This window comes from Puma concolor, chromosome B1 (assembly GCF_028749965.1).
Source record: "Puma concolor isolate L17-30 chromosome B1, mPumCon1.1.hap2, whole genome shotgun sequence".
Lineage (NCBI taxonomy): Eukaryota > Metazoa > Chordata > Mammalia > Carnivora > Felidae > Puma > Puma concolor.
In genome coordinates this window covers 164,751,442-164,773,133 of record NC_141670.1, presented here as the reverse complement: position 1 = coordinate 164,773,133, position 21,692 = coordinate 164,751,442, and the positions used below count along the sequence as shown (strand labels likewise).

Below are 21,692 nucleotides of genomic sequence, written 5' to 3'. Positions count from 1 at the left end.
CAGGGCACTCCCCCGTGCTGTCTTGAATAACTTGGGTTGGTGGGCGGGGACGCGGTCAGACCTGATGTCTGCCCCCAGCCCACCGCTGGGGCCACAGTCAGACTGGTGTGTACCTTCTCTTCCCCTGTCCTAAGAGCAGGATTCACTGTGGTGAATGTGGTGGTGTGGCCCATCTGGGCTACTTGCACACTGCCAGGCTTGTGGTGCTGGGGATCTGGCATATTAGCTGGGGTGGATCGGCAAGGTGCACAGTGGTGGGAGGGGCAGGCTCAGCTCGCTTTTCCTTTGGAGATCCACTTCGGGAGGGGCCCTGCTGCACCGGGAGGGAGTCAGACCCGGAGGGATGGATCCGCAGAAGCACAGCGTTGGGTGTTTGTGCGGTGCAAGCAAGTTCCCTGGCAGGAACTGGTTCCCTTTGGGATTTTGGCTGGGGGATAGGCGAGGGAGATGGCGCTGGCGAGCGCCTTTGTTCCCTGCCAAGCTGAGCTCTGTCTTCCAGGGCTCAACAACTCTCCCTCCGGTTGTCCTCCAGCCCTCCCGCTCTCCGAGGAGAGCTGTTAACTTATAACCTTCCAGATGTTAAGTCCCGCTTGCTGTCCGAACACACTCCGTCTGGTCCCTCCGCTTTTGCAAGCCAGACTCAGGGGCTCTGCTTTGCCGGCGGGCTGTCCTCTGCCCCGGCTCCCTCCCGCCAGTCCGTGTAGCGCGCACCGCCTCTCCGCCCTTCCTACCCTCTTCCGTGGGCTTCTCGTCTACGCTTGGCTCCAGAGAATCCATTCTGCTAGTCTTCTGGTGGTTTTCTGGGTTATTTAGGCAGGTGTGGGTGGAATCTAAGTGATCAGCAGAACACAGTGAGCCCAGCGTCCTCCTACGCCGCCATCTTCCTCTGGAACCATTTTTATTTTAAAACCAAGAGCCTTAGTTGGTTAAGCGTCCAACTTTGGCTGAGGTCATGATCTCATGGTTCATGAGTTCGAGACCTGTGTCGCGCTCTCTGCTGTCAGTACAGAGCCTGCTTTGAATCCTCTGTCTCCCTCTCTCTCTGCCCCTCCCTGGTTCTCTCTCTCTCTCTCTCTCAAAAATAAATAAATGTTTTTTTAAAAACGCTTTAAAACCAAGAGGCTTGGAAGTCATTTAGGCCAACATCATCATTTTATAGATGAAATAATGAGGTCCAAAAAAATACATCAGTCAGGATGCCTTTGGTTGCAAGTTACAGAAAACAGAGACTCAATTTGGCACAAACAATAAGGAAGTACACTCTCCTACATAATATGAAGTCCAGACACGGCATCCCATCCCTGCTTTTCTCGGCAACATTGGGGTCATGCCACCTTCCATGTGTTAGCGTCAATTTCAGGTTGTCAGCAGAATGCCTCTACAGTTTCAGGACTTACATCAGAGTCCTAGGAGTTGGGGGAGGAGTGGGAGGAGGAGGGGAAAGCATGCCTCTTTCTTGAGTCTCTTATCAGAAGCAAAGAAACCTGACCAAGAAGCCCTAAGAAGACTTTCTCTCTTGTTACCTCCCCATTTCTCAGCAAGGGAAATGGGGTTCTAAGACTGGTTTGGTCTAAGCCTTGGACTAAGCTTGAGACAGAATGAGTGCCGAGGAGTCAAGGGTAAATAAATTGTCCATAATCACAACATAACTTTCAGATCTAAGAGATTCTTACATTTGTCCTACGACACTTGTCAGAAATTTGCTTTCTTCCTGCTCATTAATGATAGATTCGCCTCTTCTCTTTTCTCGCAAACTTCTCTGGGCTGCTCACTTGATCTTTTTGTGGTTATTTTAGGCTTCTGTGGAGGCAGCACAGGGTAATGACAAGCACTGACTTCAGAGCTGGACTGCTGGGGTTCCAATATGGTCCCCACCACTTCTAACTGTGTGTGTCACCCTAGGATGTTCCTCATCTGTAAAAGGGGATGGTAGTAGAACCCACCTCCAGAGAGGCTGTGAGAATTAGACAGCCGCTACATATAAAGGGATCAGAACAATGCCTGTTACCCAGGAAGTCCCATATAAGTGTGTGCTATTAATACTCAACGGCATCTACTGCTTCTGCTTGCCTATAGCCTTTTCCCCTTCTTTCGATAAATGTTTCCATTTTCCTTCGAAGAACTACCCTTCCACTGTGCCACATACAATGTTGGCATAATTCTCAGCCAGCCTGAACTGCTCCCAGTCCCGCACTGAGGAAGGGGTGGGCACAAGGTCCAAGGGAGGTCAATCTCACCTTTTCCCTTGGAATCTGAATCTTAAACAGAATGACTCATGACAAAACAGTTAAAGGTCAGTCTCTCTGATGTGAAGGCACTGAAGAGGCTTTTTCCAAGTTCTAGACCCCCTGGAACTCCTTTTCTGCTCAAATTAGCCAAAATGGATTATATTCTTAGTGTAACTGCTATGTTGAATGAATAGGACTCTCCAAATTAAATCATCAAGTAACTTGATTTTTGTTTCTGTCTCTTTAAATCTACTCGTGAGCCTAGCTCCTCTCTGGCCCCTGCATAGGCAGTCCAGACGTTAAGACTGTGGCTCTGAAGCCAAACATTCTGGGCTCAAAGTTCTAGCTCCACCTCCTGCTAATGATGTTACTCAAGGTGTCTTTGCCTCTATTTCCTTACCTGTAAAATGGGGAAATAACAACACCGACCTCACTAGTTATTATAAAAGCTAAATGACTTCCCAAAATACCCAGAAGTGCACTTGGCGCATGGTAAGTCCTGGAAAATATTAATGCTGATGGCACTGGTGGTCCGCTGACATTGTCTTCCTTCCTCACACCCACATCAGGCCCTGACCATTGTCGTTCCTAAACCTATGCTCACGTTAGCCCTTCTCTTTCTCTAAATTCTTCAAGACACAATTAAGTCAAACTAAACCACTTCCACAAGGTCCACATGGATCTACAAAGACCGTGTGGAACCAATACTTGGTAGTATTTACAATCTGTAACAGACACCTGAGTCTTGAGTTCATATAATTTCTATTTTTTTTTTTAATTGAACCTGTGTGTAAAAATGACTACCCCAACAAGGAACGTATCCCCTAAAGGCAAGGATGATATTTTATGTTATTTTATGTTATTCATATTACTTACTTCAGACAAGGCTCATAGTAAGTTCTTAATGAGCAACTTTTGAATAGGCCCTATGACCAGCTAAAAATATTTCCAATCACAATTTCTTCTGGATTTATATAGCTGCAAGCCCACAGGCTTACGTGTTAGTATACGCACTGCCAAAGCGAGCATGTGGCCTATATTTTTTAAGTATACAAAAAGGCAGGGTATAGAACTTTCTGTTTTTTCCCCACACTGGCCTATACACACCAGGCATCCAATAAATGTTATTAATTATCTAAAAAAAAAAAAAAAAGCTGAAAACTTCAGGAGCTGAAAATTAATTCCAGATATGATAGGAAATTCCAAATGTATCTGTTACTGTTAAGATTTCAAACAATAATGCACAAGATCCTCTTTTTAAAAAAAAATTAAAAACAGAGAAATAAGGGAAACAGATTCGCAGACACTTTTTCACCTTCTAGTACCTTTTTTTTTTCTCATAGGAATTATTGAAGGTCAAAGTAGAGGAGGTAAAACTACTGTTATCCTTTTATTGTCATGTTTCTAGAGAAATGGTTTTTTTTGTTTTTGAAACGCTGCATAACATAAAGTACACCATCTTCTGTTACTGATTTCTCTAAGCATGTGAAAAACATACATAGGAGTAGAAACTTCTGTCAATGATGTCTGAGAGCATATTGTTGACATGCATAAAGATGGCGCCGTTTCATAGCTTTGTGGGCTATTATCTAGTCATGTGAAAACGTCCACTGGGAAAAAGAAATTGAGTAAGGCTGGACTCATTTCCAAGTGAAACTGCCTGTGGAATGGAGATGTATAAATTGATTCACTTAACCTATCCTCAGAACAAACTTCAATTATATCCAAATGACACCTCTGCAAATGATACCTCCGTAGTTTTTGCCTTAGTGTTGTTTAATGGATATGGTTATTTCAAGGTTAGGGGAAAAAATGCTTTTTTCGAAAGGCTATCCGCTATGAGTTTTTCAACCAGTCCAACTCTTCATTGTTTCCTTCCTACAAAAACAGTTGGTCTCAGCAAAAAAAGAAAGGGGAAGAGAGAGAAGGATGAGGGAAAACAAACAAACAAACAACAATCCCTGTTTATCTTACTTGGGTTGTGCAAGACAGCCTGGCGCAACCATACTCTGACTCTTCTCTTCATTCTGGAGTGCCGTAAGCTCTACCATGTTAACCATCACATCGTTGGTGTGGCCCGGGAGCTGGGGAAGCACTGAAATGATCTTCTCTACCAAGTTGTCTCCATGATGTCCAGTTGCTCCTGTTTAAGCAGACAACAAGATATAAACTCACAAAAATATAAACTCACAAAATGGAGAACATAAACTCACAAAACTCAAAAAAAGCTGTATTAATGCTCTATAATGGCCCTTCCATCAAGAATAACACACACACACACACACACACACACATATATATATACATACATATATATGCTTTCTGTCACATAAATCACAAGCCTAGCATTTTGCCCTCCATAAGACTAATCAAGCTCACAATTACCTAGTCAACCCATGCCTTGTGTTTTGGACTTAAGGCTCCATGAGGGCAGGCACTGGGTCTTCTCTGGCTACTACTATATTCCTAGCACCTAGCACAGTGCCGATATGCAGTAGGTATCAATAGGTATTTAATATATAAATAAATAATCAGCATATATTCAGCCAAGAAAATAGTGTCATTGGATGATACTATTGTAAGATTTTAGAGCCAAACTTTATTTTACTGATGAAAACTTCACAACGCAGAGGGCTTAGAGACCTGACCAAGAATAGCAAATCTCCCCTCTGCTAGAACCTTATCTTCATAATGGCAACTCTTTATCTAGTTCACCCTGTACCCAGCATATCTAGCAGGCAACTTGGCAGCTAGTAGGCTCTCGCTAAATATTTCTTAGATCACGGGAAAACTAAATGAATGAATGATAACAGTTTGTAATGATACAAGCATTTGTAAAGTGCTTTCTGCGTACAACACACGGTTCTAGGTACTTCACATCCATTAACTCTTTCAATAACTAATGACTGAGGACCTCAAATTGAAATTCAAGACTAATGAGACAGTGTAATATTTTTTCCATGAAACCAAGTTATCTTTCCAAAAGCCATCATTGGTTGGGTGACCTCCTTCCAACAACGGGTAGGACTTGGCAAGTCTTGTTTTGATCCCACCCGTTCTAAATCAGTCAACTTCTTATTTCCTAATGTCTCTCTGTCTCTACCTCTATCTGTTCTTCTTGCCACATCACATTGATTGGACAGAACTAGGTAGAAAACAACAAATCAAGAATCCAAGGAATCCTCGTCACCATTACCACCATCTTCATCACAATAGCTAATATTTACTGACAGCCTGTGATGAACCAGGTATTAGGTTTCATACCGTACATTTATTATCCACTTAATTCTTACGATAACTCTAATAAATGGGTATTATGCTCATGTACAGAGTAGAAGATTTAGCTTAAGTAACTTGCTCAGGAATATGTAACTTGCAAGATACAGAGCAAGAACTGAAACTCAAGAGGCAGAAACCACCAAAACCACACTATTATGAACAAAAACAACAACAAAAACAGGTCCATAAAAATGACTCAAGACAGAGCCAACATGAGTGCTTCTAAGGTGACTTCTAATGGTAAAGAGGAAAGAGTTCTTATACCATCTGTAGAATATTCATTTATTAAGCTTAGAAGGAACCATATCTTATTTATGCTATCTAGGTTTATGGTTGTCCCCTTAGCACTCAGACTTACAAGCTCCTCACTTAATTCTTGCTGAGGGCCGCCTGGGTGACTCAGTCGGTTAAGCGTCCGACTTTGGCTCAGGTCATGATCTCACAGTTCATGGGTTCAAGCCCCACATCGGGTTCTGTGCTGACAACTCAGAGCCTGGAGCCTGCTTCAGATTCAGGGTCTCCCTCTCTGTCTTCCCCTCCCACACTCACACTCTGTCTCTCTTTAAAAAAAAATGACTAAACATTAAAAAAAATTTTTTTAATAATAAATTCATGCTGAATGAATGCCTAGTGAATATAAATGTCCTGAGATCCAAATGGGGGTCAGAGGGCCTTAAGTGAATTCTATCTTTAAGTCTGGAATGGAGATACTAGGATTACCTCATAGCATCATGAATTTCTCTCTCCACTAGTTCCCTCATCACTCACTAAAAATTTTTGAAAATATCCACTCATCATTAAAATAGTATTTCTTTGAACTTAGTGTCCCAAATCTGAACCCTGCACTAAGCTATTCTTATTTTTCAACTGCTATTTGTTGACACATGGCACGCACAAGTGGTGTGCATATGCTACCATTCTTCCCCAATTTCTTAAGCCTCTACAGTCTGGCTGCTTCTCACTCCTCCCCTATGCCAAACTCAGGGGTCTTTGTTAAGTTTTAGTACATTAAACCCTCTGCAAATTGTTAACTAATCCATCCCTCTTGAAACTGTCCAAATATGAGAAGTCAAAATACAACATACTTATTTTTCCTCAAGTTTTAAACCTGATAGTTATTTCTACAGAGCCAAAGTATCATTCATATGCTTAAAATATTGTCTTAACATCTTAAACATTCAAAGGAGGGAGGGATGCCTGGGTGGCTCAATGGGTTAAGCATCTGACTCTTGATTTTGGCTCAGGGCATGATCTCATGGTCTGGTTTGTGAGATCAGGTCCCGAATTGGGCCTGGGATGATAGCACCTAGACTGCTTGGGATTCTCTCTCTCCCTTTCTCTCTGCCTCTTTCCCCACTTGTATGCTTGCTCTCTCTCTCTCTCTCTCTCTCTCAAAATAAATAGATAAAACATTTAAAAATAAGAAAAAGTAAAGGAATAGAATAGAATTTTTTTACAATTATGGTATATTTATTGAAGCAGTTCTCAAATTATGATTTTTATTTTCTTCTAATTATAGCCTCTAAACTTCCCATGGTGAATATACATTCCTGTTGTAAAAAGAATAAAAAATATGTTGTTACACACACACACACACACACACACACACACACACACACACACACCAACATTTTAACAAGGGTTATCTTTGGATAGTAGGATATTTTGGTTGATATAAACTCTACCTAAACATTTTTTCCTAATATTTTCTAGAAGGTGCACATCAGACTTACCTACCTGGAAAAATAATTTACATTCTATCAGTTACTGTTTCTACTATTATATCAGAGAATTAATAAAATGTTAAATTTACACAGACATAATCACTCAGCTTCTTAGATTTAGTCAAAAGGATATGTATATCTAGCATACTTGATAATGACAGATAAAGCAGGTATGGGCTTTCAACCAATTGTCCTGCTCTTCTGAATACAATTTCTTCCATCTCTGGCTTCGGTTGTCTGGTTCAAGATTCATTTTTTACATTTAACTAGTGCTATTTATATGACCCAAAAAAGACTAAGAATTCAGGGCCTCTCAATGTCACAATAACTTCAGATTCTTCTTTTATGAAATGAATAAAATGGAAAGACTTGTATCACAGTTAAATTTTCAGAGAACTTAATTTTTCCTTTATTACAGAAATTAAAAAATATTATTTGAAAAGCTGAAGAATGGAAATCAACCAGAACCCAGTTATTTTGGCCAACAGCAATGTGGTCTAGTATAGCCACAGAGTGTTTTATTTCCCAATGCCATCTTTTCCAGGGTGCGTGTAGGAAAAAGAAATTGGAGGCATGGGTTCTAGTGGTCCCACAGTCCACCAGTTCCCTGTGTAATCAGAGGCAACTTCCATAAATGTGGTACTATCTTACCAAGCTATAAACTCAGAGTTGGTCCAACTGACACCTAAATATCTTCAAACCTCAAGACTTGAAATCCTATGTTAAGTCAATTGCTTCAAGGGCTAAACTCATTTAGGTAACAGCACCAGAAAAATACCAATCCTGCATTATTCTGTGGATCATATGTGAATGTATATGCTAGTATCATTATCATAAGGCAGGTAACATCTTCACTCGCCTCTACTCAAACAGAATAAAGTGAGAAGCAAGAATTTAGACGTCCTCATTAACACTGTATGTTAATGATACTGGAATTAAAATAAAATATATATATGTATACATATACATACACACATACACATACATATACGAGCCCTCACAAGAGCTTAGTCACACTGTACTGAGGCTAAAAAGATAGAAATGCAACAATAGCATTTTCCAACATACTCACAAACAGAATATTTTGAGGTTGTGCATATTGTCCCTTTGGGTTGAGATAGAGTTACTGGACTCTTTGAATTAGGATATTCAAAGACTCACTTCCTTGCTGATTGCCCATCATTCCTTCTCAAGAATCTGTGACTCTCTTTCATTATTTTGAGATGTTTCAGTATTTTATTATAGTTCTGTCTTGTAAGAACAACATATGTATTACTCCTAACGTTCCCTTCTACGTAGAAGGACAACAATTCGCATAAGACTCCCAAAATTGCTTTACGTACTTTAGTCAATCACTTTTCCCCTGGACTCTCCGGTTCTGTTCTACTTGCTACTCCTAGGATAGGCTCTGCCCTTGGGAAGAAGGAAAAAGACTCGCTCTGGTTCAGTCCTGCTGTTGTGTGGGTAAACCTTTCAATTCTGGGATTCAGTGTTAGGAAGTCACTTGTCCATAGACATAAGCCACATTCCTTATACTGCATCCATATAAAACAAGTATTTTCACCTCCACCTGGCAACTTCTTATCCCATATTCAGTTGACTCACAATCTGGATGGGGAAAGTGGTGTTGGGTTATCAGATCTCTAATACTACTATTACAAGTATTACTGGCACCACTGTTTTTTAACACTACCTATGGCTGTCTCACATCAGTCAAATCGAGTACAAAGGGTGTGTATTAGATACTGCATACCCGTCAAAAGCCCACTCAAGGATTCCATACTATCAGGTAGGATTTTGCAGGGGAAGGGGTTGGGGGTAGGATAATCATAAGGCAGTATATATACAAGTTTATTCAATAAATACCTTTCCCTACACAGAAATCTTGGATAAGAGAATCACATAACATTCATTATACTGCCCCTAACTTGAATCCTCTCCTACCTTCCCTATCGCAGTGAATGGATTCTGCAACTGCCCAGGCTAGAAAACTTGGCATATCTTCTCTTAATCCTCTCCATTATATCAGCCACCACGCTGATAATTCTCTCATTTAAATACTTAACGACTCCTTTCCTCATTCTTTCCATTATTGACTCAGTTTAAAGTCACATCATTTCTCACCTAGATGTTATAATGGTCTTCTGATCAATCTCCAAAATGTCTTGATTGTGGGTGTTGGTTTCACGACTGTCTGTTGTTGACAAAACTACACACTAAAACTGATGAATATTACTATATGTAAACTATGCTTTAATAAACTGGACTAGAAAAAAAGCAAGCAAAACAACAGCAACAAAAAACCCACCCCATCAGTCTGACTCACCTCTCAGTTCCCACTTTGGAATCAATAGATCCATCCCTGACACCGTCCACCAGAAAACTCATTCAACAGGAAATGTGTGCCTGTACTTTGCCTGCCTAAAAATTTCTTAGAACTCCTCACTGAGCATTAAATTTAAGGCTTTTGGAAAATGGCCCTAACCCCCTTCCTCATTATCCCCATCACCCTTTCTCATCTTTTACCACTCCTTCATTCATCCCAACCTTCATGCACCTTAAGCCCCAACAAAAAATGATCTAAAAAGGATTCCCAGAACAACCTATGCCCCTTCTTACATCTTTGCACATGTGGGGAGCTTTTAAAAGAATTCTGATTCTAGCCTGCCCACCAGGCCCATTTTTATTTCTTTTAAATATGAAATGTATTGTCAAATTGGTTTCCATACAACACCCAGGGCTCATCCCAACAGGTGCCCTCCTCAATGCCCATCACCCACTATCCCCTCCCTCCCACCCCCCATCAACCCTCAGTTTATTCTGTTTTTAAGAGTCTCTTAGGGGCGCCTGGGTGGCGCAGTCGGTTAAGCGTCCGACTTCAGCCAGGTCACGATCTCGCGGTCCGTGAGTTCGAGCCCCGCGTCAGGCTCTGGGCTGATGGCTCAGAGCCTGGAGCCTGTTTCCGATTCTGTGTCTCCCTCTCTCTCTGCCCCTCCCCCATTCATGCTCTGTCTCTCTCTGTCCCAAAAATAAATAACTGTTGAAAAAAAAAAAAAAAAAAGAGTCTCTTAGGAAGACCCATTTTTAAAAATCAGACTTTCTGGGGTGGTTCGAAGGTGACACCAGGTTGAGAACCACTGACCTAGAAATGGTGACCCCTTAAAGGAGAATTTTGTACCTAAACCTTATGAAGGCACATGTCATTCACTCTAACTTGCTGAGCTTTGGGCATTTTCATTTGGTTCTCAGTCTCTCATGGACAATAGCTTTGACTGATCTTTCCATTAGCACTTCTCAAACTTTACTGCACTTTCAAATCACCTAAAGATCCTGTTAAAATACAGATTCTGATTCATAAGTGTGGGGTGAGGCCTGAGATTCTGCATATTTAATTAGCTTCAGTTAAGCTAAGGCTTTTTTTTTTAATATATGAAATTTATTGTCCAATTGGTTTCCATACAACACCCAGTGCTCATCCCAAAAGGTGCCCTCCTCAATACCCATCACCCACCCTCCCCTCCCTCCCACCCCCCATCAACCCTCAGTTTGTTCTCAGTTTTTAACAGTCTCTTATGCTTTGGCTCTCTCCCACTCTAACCTCTTTTTTTTTTTTTTCCTTCCCTTCCCCCATGGGTTTCTGTTAAGTTTCTTAGGATCCACTTAAGAGTGAAACCATATGGTATCTGTCTTTCTCTGTATGGCTTATTTCACTTAGCATCACACTCTCCAGTTCCATCCACGTTGCTACAAAAGGCCATATTTCATTCTTTCTCATTGCCACATAGTATTCCATTGTGTATATAAACCACAATTTCTTTATCCATTCATCAGTTGATGGACATTTAGGCTCTTTCCATAATTTGGCTATCGTTGAGAGTGCTGCTATAAACATTGGGGTACAAGTGCCCCTATGCATCAGTACTCCTGTATCCCTTGGATAAATTCCTAGCAGTGCTATTGCTGGGTCATAGGGTAGGTCTATTTTTAATTTTCTGAGGAACCTCCACACTGCTTTCCAGAGTGGCTGCACCAATTTGCATTCCCACCAACAGTGCAAGAGAGCTCCCGTTTCTCCACATCCTCTCCAGCATCTATAGTCTCCTGATTTGTTCATTTTGGCCACTCTGACTGGCGTGAGGTGATATCTAAAGATATGGAACGCTTCACGAATTTGCGTGTCATCCTTGCGCAGGGGCCATGCTAATCTTCTCTGTATCGTTCCAATTTTAGTATATGTGCTGCCGAAGCGAGCACTAAGCTAAGGCTTTAAGTCCCCAGGACATACTGAGTAGTGAGGCTTTATGTCACTATCACCTAGCACAGAAGCTGCACATAAAAATTGCTCAACAAGCATTTATGAAATGAATAGGTATCATCCATACCATTCTTTACACTTTGCTAAGTGACCAAAATTGTAGCGATGTGGCAGAATCATCATAGAAATCTCACTTATTCTGCTTTTTTTTTTTTAATGTTTATTTATTTTTGAGAGAGAGAGACAGAGACAGAGTGCAAGCAGGGGAGGAGCAGAGAGAGAGGGAGACACAGAATCCAAAGCAGGCTCCAGGCTCCAAGCTGTGAGAACAGAGCCCAACGCGGGGCTCGAACTCATGAACCGCGAGATCATGACCTGAGCCGAAGTCGGACGCTTAACTGACTGAGCCACCCAGACGCCCCTCACTTACTCTGCTTTTTGTTTTTTTCTCTAGGTATGACAGAATGCAGCTCCTGACAAATGGCTAGCTCTTACCAACTCTCATGTCCTTTAGTGGCAGGTGAGAGGTCAGGTAAGAGAATTCTTCTGGGTTACATGTGTGACAACTCATTCTTGTATTCATGTTCTTAGCCTTAGGGAGAAAACACATATTTGAAGTAATAAAACTTAAGTCATTTTAAATGCATATCATTAATTATTAAAAGTAAGAAACATTCTCCACAGCCCAATATACACCAGGCACTGTTTTAGGAGATAGATGTGTTAACTTATTTTACCCTCTCAGTGACCCTCTGAGTGGGTATCTTCATTTTACAGATCAGGAAACTGAGACCTAGAAGTTGGGCACTTGCCCAAGGACCTACGACTAGGAAGAAGCAGAGCTAAGACCACCCTACCTAGCCACTCATGCCTATTATACAACCTAGGGAGCAGTAGCAGCAGCCTTATATTGAGGCTCTACCTCAATCCCCTCACTCCTTCCGTTTATGATCCCGTATGACATAAGTCTGATCACGTCACATCGTAGTTCGAAACTCCCCAATTCTCCTATCATACTTTGGCTTTTACACTAAGCCCTTACTCTGCCCTACAGTGCATTCCTTCTGCCGATCTCTCCAACTTCATCTCCTACCACAAGCCCTCCGTGTTTGCAGGACAAGCTGAAGGGATCCACACTGACCTACTGTTCTTCAAACATGTCAAACATATTCCCACCTCAGATCCTTTGCGCCTGCCACTGGGTCTTTATGTTCTACAACAAGACAGCCACACAGCTTGCTTCTCCTCTTCTTTCCATCTCTGCTCAAATGTCACATCCTCAGAAAGGCCTTCTCCAGCTATGCTATGCAAAATGGAAATCCTATCACTTTTTAATCTTACCCACTATATTAGTTATATATTGAATGAATGAATGAATGAATGATTTCATATCCTTCCAACAGCACTTCAAGGTCACCATTTTACCCTGTTCACAAATGAGAAAACCCTCAAAGCTCAATGAAGAGCAAACAGCAACTAAGCCACTTAAGCCAGAACTTGAAGTTATTATACTGATGTGCATTTAACACCAGCAACATCATCAGTCTTCTAAGTCTTCTCAATCATACCTCACACTGTGTTTTATTTTAAACCATATCCTCTGAACTCTAAAATATTCGCTGATTATTTTGTATTTTGTGGAAAATCAGATTGGGGGAAGAAAGAATAAATCGCTTTTCTGAACACGATGGCAGGATTGGAGCCCAACAACTGTGTTTAGTCTCTGAAGCTGCTGGCTGGATACCCTCTCAGCAGCATCTCTACTATCTAGCACAAGAGTTTCCAAACTTTTCTCTGTAGTAACGTATATGAGATGGGTTATGAGCACAGGCTCTGGAGTTAACTGTCAAGGTTCAAATCCTGACTGCCACTTACTAACTTGTGTGATCTTAGGCAAGTTACATAACTCCTCAATTTCTCTGTTTCCTCATTTGCAAAGTGGGGATAATTACAATACCTCAAACAACTATTGTGAAAATCAAAGGAGCTGAGATATTCAGAGTGGTGAGAAAAGTAATATGCTCTCAAATGTTAGCTGTTAACAGTCTCAAATTTCAATACTTTAACAAATAATATATACATCTTAAAACAAATATAAATGCATCAGTGTATCATAATCCCAGGAATAAGAGCCACCCTTTGGACTGGAAGTAAATCTTTAACCGAATGGATGTATTTTAAAAGTTTACATGAAACTAAAATTTAGAAGAATTGAACCAGGAAAGGAAATTTAAATCCCAGATTTACTGCCACCTCCTGTCTTTCGATTTTGAACTTGAAGATTATCAGCAAAGCACTCTAGTCAGTCTTAAGAACCACAAAACAATGGAAAGGAAACCAGACTCAAACCTTTTAGGGATTCATAAATCACATCCACCTTTTTAATTCTCCCTTGAAACAAACTGGAAGCCAGAACAGTCCACAGAATGTTGTACTTAGATGCCCTGTGCAAACATGCCTGACGCACCCTGAAGCAGGGACCCAGGCTTCCGAGTGGTCTAGACATGGCAAAAGTAAGCTAAAATCATAGCAAACAGACATCAGCAGCCATTTGCTTCTCAAATAATTACAACAAATTTTCTGTATTTCTACTGCATTTCAGTGTTTCTATAGTTGAGAGTTTATTAACTGCTTCAGGAGAGTAAGGAAATTGTTTATCTTGTTTATCACTGTTTCCCTATACCTGGAAAAATAACTGGCACGTAGTAGGCCTTCAATAAATGTTTATACCAACTATTAGGCAAATTAGTATTACTCTCCACAAAGGTGATGACAAGAGATGAGAAAGAAATTTATTTGTACTGTAAGCAAGATGTTAAGAATGACAGATATTTATGAATTATTGGAGGTTATTTTTGGTAGTGCTAATTTATTCTAAGAAGGTATATAAGCATATAAATTTTCTAATGGTAAATTGTCAAGGATGTTATCCACAATATTAAACAACTAATAAAAAATTAATAATGTACATGAAAATTAACACCTAACTCAAACCCTGAAAAATGTATTTCCTTTTGATCCCTATATTAAAACTGCTGTCAAGTAATTTAAATTGAAACTCCAAGTATTCAACTCATTCCAACAATTTCCAATCATCTTTTAATTTTTAGAAATTGTTGGTATCATCTTTTTAAAAAAAAATGTTTTTAATGTTCACTTATTTTTGAGACAGAGAGAGAGCGTGAGTGGGGTAGGGGCAGAGAGAGGGAGACATGGAATCCGAAGCAGGCTCCAGGCCCTGAGCTGTCAGCACAGAACCCAGGGTGGGGCTTGAACTCATCAACTGCGAGATCAAGACCTCAGCCAAAGTCAGACACCTAACCGACTGAGCCACCCAGGTGTCCCTGGTGTAATCTTCTATATGCTGCAGCTATCACTGGATAAACAAAGCACCAATCTAAGTCACAATCTGATGTAAGAATCCACACCAAACTCTTGTAACAGCTTCTCCATTAAATGTATTGTCATGACTCCCAAGTCCTTATTCTTGTTACATCCCAGACAGATCAGGAAAAAATTTGAGCATGGTGATCAGGTATGTTCCTGGACACCATAGAGACTGGACCAACGACAGAGAGCACCCATGCTAACAATAATGCCACCAATACCATCCACCTACCACCCCATTCAGTTTGGGACCACCTTGGAGGAGGGCAAGTGTTGCATTCCCACAGCCATCACTGCCACCACCCCTCACTGTCTCAGTACCCTCAGCAGCTCTGGGGGACCAGCTGTCTCCACACCAATACTCCAACACTCTCCTAGGTCCTATCACTCTTCTCTACTGGGCAACAGTAGTGGGGGACTTGCAGTCCCAAAAAGTAGAGGATTTCTCTCTACTCACTAGTACAGAATTTTAATGTTTAAAAAACAGGTTTGACAACACAGCTATGTACCAACTGAAAATCAGTCCAGAATATTTCCAACAGGAGGTCATAAGAGTATGTTGAGACATCTTTGATACAAATGAATCATTAATCTGTTCATCTGGAAGACAATTTGAGTGATTATTGAAAAGGTATCCATTAAAAAGACTAATTTTGGGGCGCCTGGGTGGCTCAGTTGGTTGAGCGTCGGACTTCGGCTCAGGTCATCATCTCGCGGTCTGTGAATTCGAGCCTCGCATCAGGCTCTGTGCTGACAGCTCAGAGCCTGGAGCCTGCTTCAGATTCTGTGTCTCCCCCTCGCTCTCTGCCCCTCCCCCACTCATGCACTGTCTCTCTTTCTCCGTCAAAAATAGACATTTAAAAAAATTAAAAATAAAAATAAAAAGACATTAATTCATAAATTACTAGGACCACAAGAACAAACTAATCCCAATTAGGGTTACAGAGTAGCTAGAAAAAGGTGGTCAGGGAAGCCTTGCCTGAGAAGCAGAAATCTGAGCAGAGATTCCAAAATGTCAACAAGAAAGCCACGTAGATACGTGAAGGAAGAACACTCCAAGCTGAGCTGCAGAACTAACTTCAAAGGCCCTGAGGCTGGGACATACTTGGCATGTTGAGGGATGGCCAGGTAGCCAGTGAGGTGGGAGACTAATGTGTGAAGGGAGATCAATGAGAGATGAGGTAGGAGAGGTATACGCAGGCAGGTCTTGTAATGGCCTTGAAAACAATGGTAAAGAATTTGGATTTGACAGAGGGTGTGATGGAAGGCTGTGGGAAGATGGTCAGCAAGCAAATGGCATGTCAGATTTCCATATTCATGATTACACAAGAACCTGTATTATCCGTGTATCTTTTGTATGTCTTAATATTTTTTTATATTTTTAACTCTCTGCGTCCTCTACTCCACTGTGTCAAATGCTGCTTTGAGAGGGAGTAAAATGAATCCTGATAATTGAACATTGGATTTGGCAATATGGAGGCCATTAGTGATCTTGATGGAGATTTGAAATTGCTGGGAAGCACTGGGGGGGGCGGGGCAATTAGAGGGGAAGGAGACTAACTGAAGGGGACTCAAGGGAAAATTGGAGCAGATGATTGTAGAGACAGCAAGTACAGACAACTCTTTCAAGTTTGCTGTAAAATGGAGCAAGAAATAAAACAAGTTGGAGGACCATGAGGGGCTGAGAAAAAAGATGCTACATTCTGTTTGTACGTTGACCGGAAAAATCCAGTAGAAAAGATTTTTTTTTAATGATGATCTAGGAATAGGGGAGGGTACGTATCAGAGGTAAATCTTTGAGAGAAGTGAAAAGGGAAAGGACCTAGTCTGCAAAGGTGAAGAAGTTGTCATTAGATAGCAGCAGAGACAGTACCTCTCTTTTTAATACAAAGAAAGAAAAATATGTGGGTGCAGATATACCACATTTGGTGATGGGAATGCATGGAAGTTTTCTGATGGCTTATATTTTCAAGAGTCATATACAAGAAAGAGATGCCTAAGACTTAACAGAACTGTTGCTATGATGCTGGACAGCCAGGACACTAAAGTTTGCCTAACTGAAGTCAGAACGGTGGGGGAGGGGCACAAAACTATGTGACAGTTCATTGTGAAACAATCTGTCCTATTTGGCGCGTAAGGAAATAGAATTATAAACAGTATACACCACACACTCAAAAATTCAACCAGCATAAACTCCTCAGGTGCTTTTTAATCCTTTTAAGAGTTCTGGGCGGTTACAGTTATACTTAAATCGCACTAACAGACTAGACACCTGTTTTTTCTGGTCACATAATTAAGCTGACATCTCAGTATTCTCATTTAGCTTACTTTCTATTTTATGATCTGAAAATTAATCTTACAAGGTCAAAGACTCAAATACAGCTATTGTGGTTTTTACAACTTCATTCCACTGTTTTTCCGATCTCCTCAGAAGAATGCTTGCCAAAGTCAGTTTCCTGATCATTCTCCCTGAATTTGGGTGTGGCCAGACTATACTACTAGTAACATTACATCTACCTAATTAGAGAATCATAAAGTTGACCTTTGAAAATATGCACATGTCACTATCAGAAAGTGTTTTCTCTTCATCTATTTTAAGGGTTACATTTGTTCTCTACACATATAAATGATTGATACATTATTAAAATTTGAGATGACCTACCAAATCTTCAATAGAATGAGAGCTAAGAATCAATCAATGAAAATTTGAAAATATTTTCTACAATTGTGGTTAGTCTCAACTGTATTTAATCTCAAGATATCCAATTAAATACAAGTGAATCTTCAATAGAATGAGAGCTAAGAATCAATCACTGAACATTTGAAAATATTTTCTACAATTGTGGTTGGTCTCAACTGTATTTAATCTCAAGATATTCAATTAAATACAATTGCATTTAATCTCAAGATATTTAAGTGTTTATAACACTCATTTAAAGAGACCTAAAACTAAACTGTCTGTGATAATTTCATGTATTGTACAGTTTCCCTTGCACTGGTTCATCTGTCAACATCTCTCCCACAAATTAGAGCCGTCTTATGAAGCATTACTGTGAATACTGGCATCTGCACATTTCTTTTTTTTTTCTTTTGAAATCTGCTAAAATTTTATTTTTTTTCAGTATATGAAATTTATTGTCCAATTGGTTTCCATACAACACCCAGGGCTCATCCCAAAAGGTGCCCTCCTCAATACCCATCACCCACCCTTCCCTCCCTCCCACCCCCCATCAACCCTCAGTTTGTTCTCAGTTTTTAAGAGTCTCTTATGCTTTGGCTCTCTCCCACTCTAACCTCTTTTTTTTTTTCCTTCCCCTCCCCCATGGGTTTCTGTTAAGTTTCTCAGGATCCACATAAGGGTGAAAACATATGGTATCTGTCTTTCTCTGTATGGCTTATTTCACTTAGCATCACACTCTCCAGTTCCATCCACGTGCATCTGCACATTTCTAAAAGGTTCCCAGGTGTACAGTTCTCCTCCATGTCGGCATAATTCCATGTCCCCAGTATCTTTAGCTACATGTAGTTGTTGTTTAACAAAGCAGTGCATGTTAAAGATGTATTTACCCGTTACAGCGTTTAACAAATTGACTACTGTAATTGCTAATTTGCTTGTGTGTATTCCCCTCTAGATGACAAACTCTGTGGGATCAGGGGCTGTATCCATCTAGTTGATCTCTGTATCCTCAACTTGACATATAGTAAGAGGTCAATAAAGCATATGCTGAATCAGTGAAAGTCCCAAAACGTTGGAGAGTGGTTAGGAAGACCCACAGCAACCCCACTTACCCGTGAGATCCAGAGTTCTGTCCACAAAGACCACTGATGCCCTGCCTGTGGCAGTCTTCCTCCTGTTCTTGGCAGGGGCATAATTAGCCAGATCTGCAGCGATGATCCGACTGAGGGAACCTACGGCAAAACACTCCTCCCGCACCCCGAAATGCTCACACAGAGAACTGAGGCCTGACACCAGGCACCTGATCTGCAGAAACAGCTCAGGGGTCAGGGCCGTGGCATCCACCTCACTCAGGCTTCCTAGCCTCCTCTTGTCCGGTCGGGCGCTGTTAAGGAGATGCACATCCTGGGGGAGCAGTGGAAAAAGGGAAGCAAAGGCTGGAGTCAAGGCAAGGTGGGGAGCCACAGGGGCGAGCAACAACGGGACGTGCAGCACCTCGGCGGTGTAGTTCATATTGCCCATCCACTCACACAGCTTCTCCTCCAGTTGCTCGAACACCGGCTGCTGCCCTTCCAGCTCGGCCGCTGCAGCCGCCGGCACGTGATTAGCGGTGAGGTGGACAGCGTGGTTCACGGCTGTGACCACCACACAGTACTGGAAGTGACTGCGACAGATGATATCCCGTAGGGTCTCCACGGTCCGGCCTTTCAGCAGGCAGCTCAACACAAACACCGCCTTAGGCTGCTTGGCTCCACCACCAACTGCGGCGGGCTCGAACTCCCGCAGGTGACACTCAGGACCTCCCACCGCCTCCAGAAGCCGCGTGGATCCGCAGCCCCAGTGCAGGCTCTCGGCGCAGGCGGCGTCCAGGTAGACCAAAGCCCGTTTCACTTTGGCCAGCACCTGCTCCCAGCCTTGCTGGGTAAAGGACAGCACGCCCGGGGCGCTCATGGTTGGGGGCTCGCAGACTCCGGGCGCTCGAGTGCAGGAACTTCTTTCAGAACTCACAGCTTCCGGGAATTGGGCTCCTGAAGGCTTTGACAGTCAACACAGTACACGTGGTGCTGCCTCTGACTTGTCCAGTGTCCGCGCACATTGATGACGTAGCGGAGCGTGATTGGCTGGCGCGGAGAACTTGCGGAAGGACGATGGGGGCTGGGGAGAAGAGGGCAGGGCTGTGTGGCTCCTGGGTGATTCGGAAGGGCTGGGCCTCGCTAAACTGTTTTCTTCTCCTCTCCCTCTGGGCTCAGGTTCCCTTACCCTGCGTCTTGAGAAATCTCTGGGATAATAAAAGCGAATCCGAAATTTGGCATTTTCCTTGGATCCTCTACACGTCTCTAAAAGCAGGTTTGCTCATCTAAACTCAGAGCCGCCAATAGAAGATGAAAACAACCAAGTGATGTGTAATTTTTGTAGTTAATAGATTGCTGTCACATACATTATAGCGCTCAAGCCTCATAAGAAACCTACTGGTCTCGTTTTCACTTTCTCCATCTTCTTTCCCTCATTTCATTGGCACTAAATCTGGACTTGCTTCAAAAATCCTAGAATCCAGCCCCTTCGGCCCATCCATCCTTGGAGTCACCGGCTTAATCCACCGTCACCACTCAACTGGACACTAGCGATGATCCCCCATCATTTCCCAGTTTTACATCTCTTTTCCCTCCAATTCAGTTTTCTTCCTAATGAACTAAGCTGGTCCTACCAAGTCTGGCCCACTTGCCTATAGGATACAGCCAGACTCCTTGTAATGGCACAAATCCTTCATGATTTCTCAATTTCTCCCCAGCTAATCCCTGCCTAGAACAGTATATGCATGCACAATTAAGTCAATAGATTGAGCCCAGAATGTTTCACAAGCTCAGTTCAATTCAATCACTATTTGTTAAGCACTTACTAGGTATAATCACTGACCTAGGCAACAAAGGCACAATGGTTAATGAAATAAATTCCTTGATCCATGAAGAATTTTCACCTCTGCTAAGTATTTGCCATATCATGACGTAACTTTTAACAATCTTGTTTTCCTACAACATTATACACTTAAAGGCCTGGTATATCCAACACTAGAAAATAACATGTATTTAATAAATGTTGATTAAATGATCAATGTTCAATTCATATCCATATAATAAATGATATAGTTAATGAACTTTAAATGGACATGTACAGTATTTGAGACACTGTGTTAAGCATTGATCATATAAGTAGAAATAAGGCACAGCCTTGCCTTCAAAAGAATCTGAAATAAAAAGACCCCCACATGTAAAGAAAGCAAATGCAATACAGTTACAGAAGCAATTTTTTTTAATGGATAAGAGTTACAAAGGAGGAAAAATAAATTTTGATTGCATTAAGGAAAAAAGGAAGTGGTCAGAAGAAGTTGCATATAAGACATGAGTTTTGAGTTGTCTTCAAAGAAAACCAGGTCACCAGGTGGGCAGGATGGGGAGGAGCATTCCTGGCAGTCCCAAGCAGAGACTGCATGGACAAAGGTATAGAGACATGAAACCATACAACACATTCTCTGGAAATACACACAGTTTTGTATAGCTGGAGTGTATTGTATGAAGAGAGGCCCAAGGGGCGCCTGGGTGGCGCAGTCGGTTAAGCGTCCGACTTCAGCCAGGTCACGATCTCGCGGTCCGTGAGTTGGAGCCCCGCGTCGGGCTCTGGGCTGATGGCTCAGAGCCTGGAGCCTGTTTCCGATTCTGTGTCTCCCTCTTTCTCTGCCCCTCCCCCGTTCATGCTCTGTCTCTGTCTGTCCCAAAAATAAATAAAAAACGTTGAAAAAAAAAAATTAAAAAATAAAAAAAATAAAAAAAAAAAGAGAGGCCCAAGCTGAAACAAGAGCTAGGAACTAGAAAAAAGGGACAAGATCAGAGTGAGTCTTACTTTTGATTCTAAATAGTAGCAGCCAAGTGAGTACAGTTAAAGTGTTGTTAGGAGTGGATATGATTTGTTCACATCTGGAGTTTTAGGGGGGGAAGAATTCTAAATGGAAAACAGTTTGAGTGATAAGATTTAGGACAGGGAGATTATTTAGAAAACAGTCACAGCAGGTGATGGGTATTGAGGAGGGCACCTGTTGGGATGAGCACTGGGTGTTGTATGGAAACCAATTTGACAATAAATTTCATATT

The 21,692-nt window shown here is 41.7% G+C and overlaps 1 protein-coding gene and 1 non-coding gene across 4 annotated transcripts in view; both read right to left on the bottom strand.

Moving 5' to 3' along the window:
• The window catches only part of SCFD2 (sec1 family domain containing 2), a 406,985-nt gene extending 387,341 nt beyond the window's left edge, over positions 1-19,644 (bottom strand). For all 3 annotated transcript variants that reach the window (XM_025921777.2, XM_086705074.1, XM_086705075.1), the window contains exons 1-2: positions 18,663-19,644; positions 4,203-4,371 (exon numbers count right to left, since the gene is read on the bottom strand). In XM_025921777.2, the coding sequence (XP_025777562.2) occupies positions 4,203-4,371; positions 18,663-19,500 (1,007 nt within the window). In that variant the 5' untranslated portion in view covers positions 19,501-19,644. The remainder of the gene's footprint in view (positions 1-4,202; positions 4,372-18,662) is intronic.
• Positions 11,379-11,485, bottom strand: LOC112859178 (U6 spliceosomal RNA). Its single transcript, XR_003223482.2, has one exon. It is a non-coding gene; the product is annotated as a U6 spliceosomal RNA (small nuclear RNA).
• Positions 19,645-21,692: the final 2,048 nt, after the last annotated feature.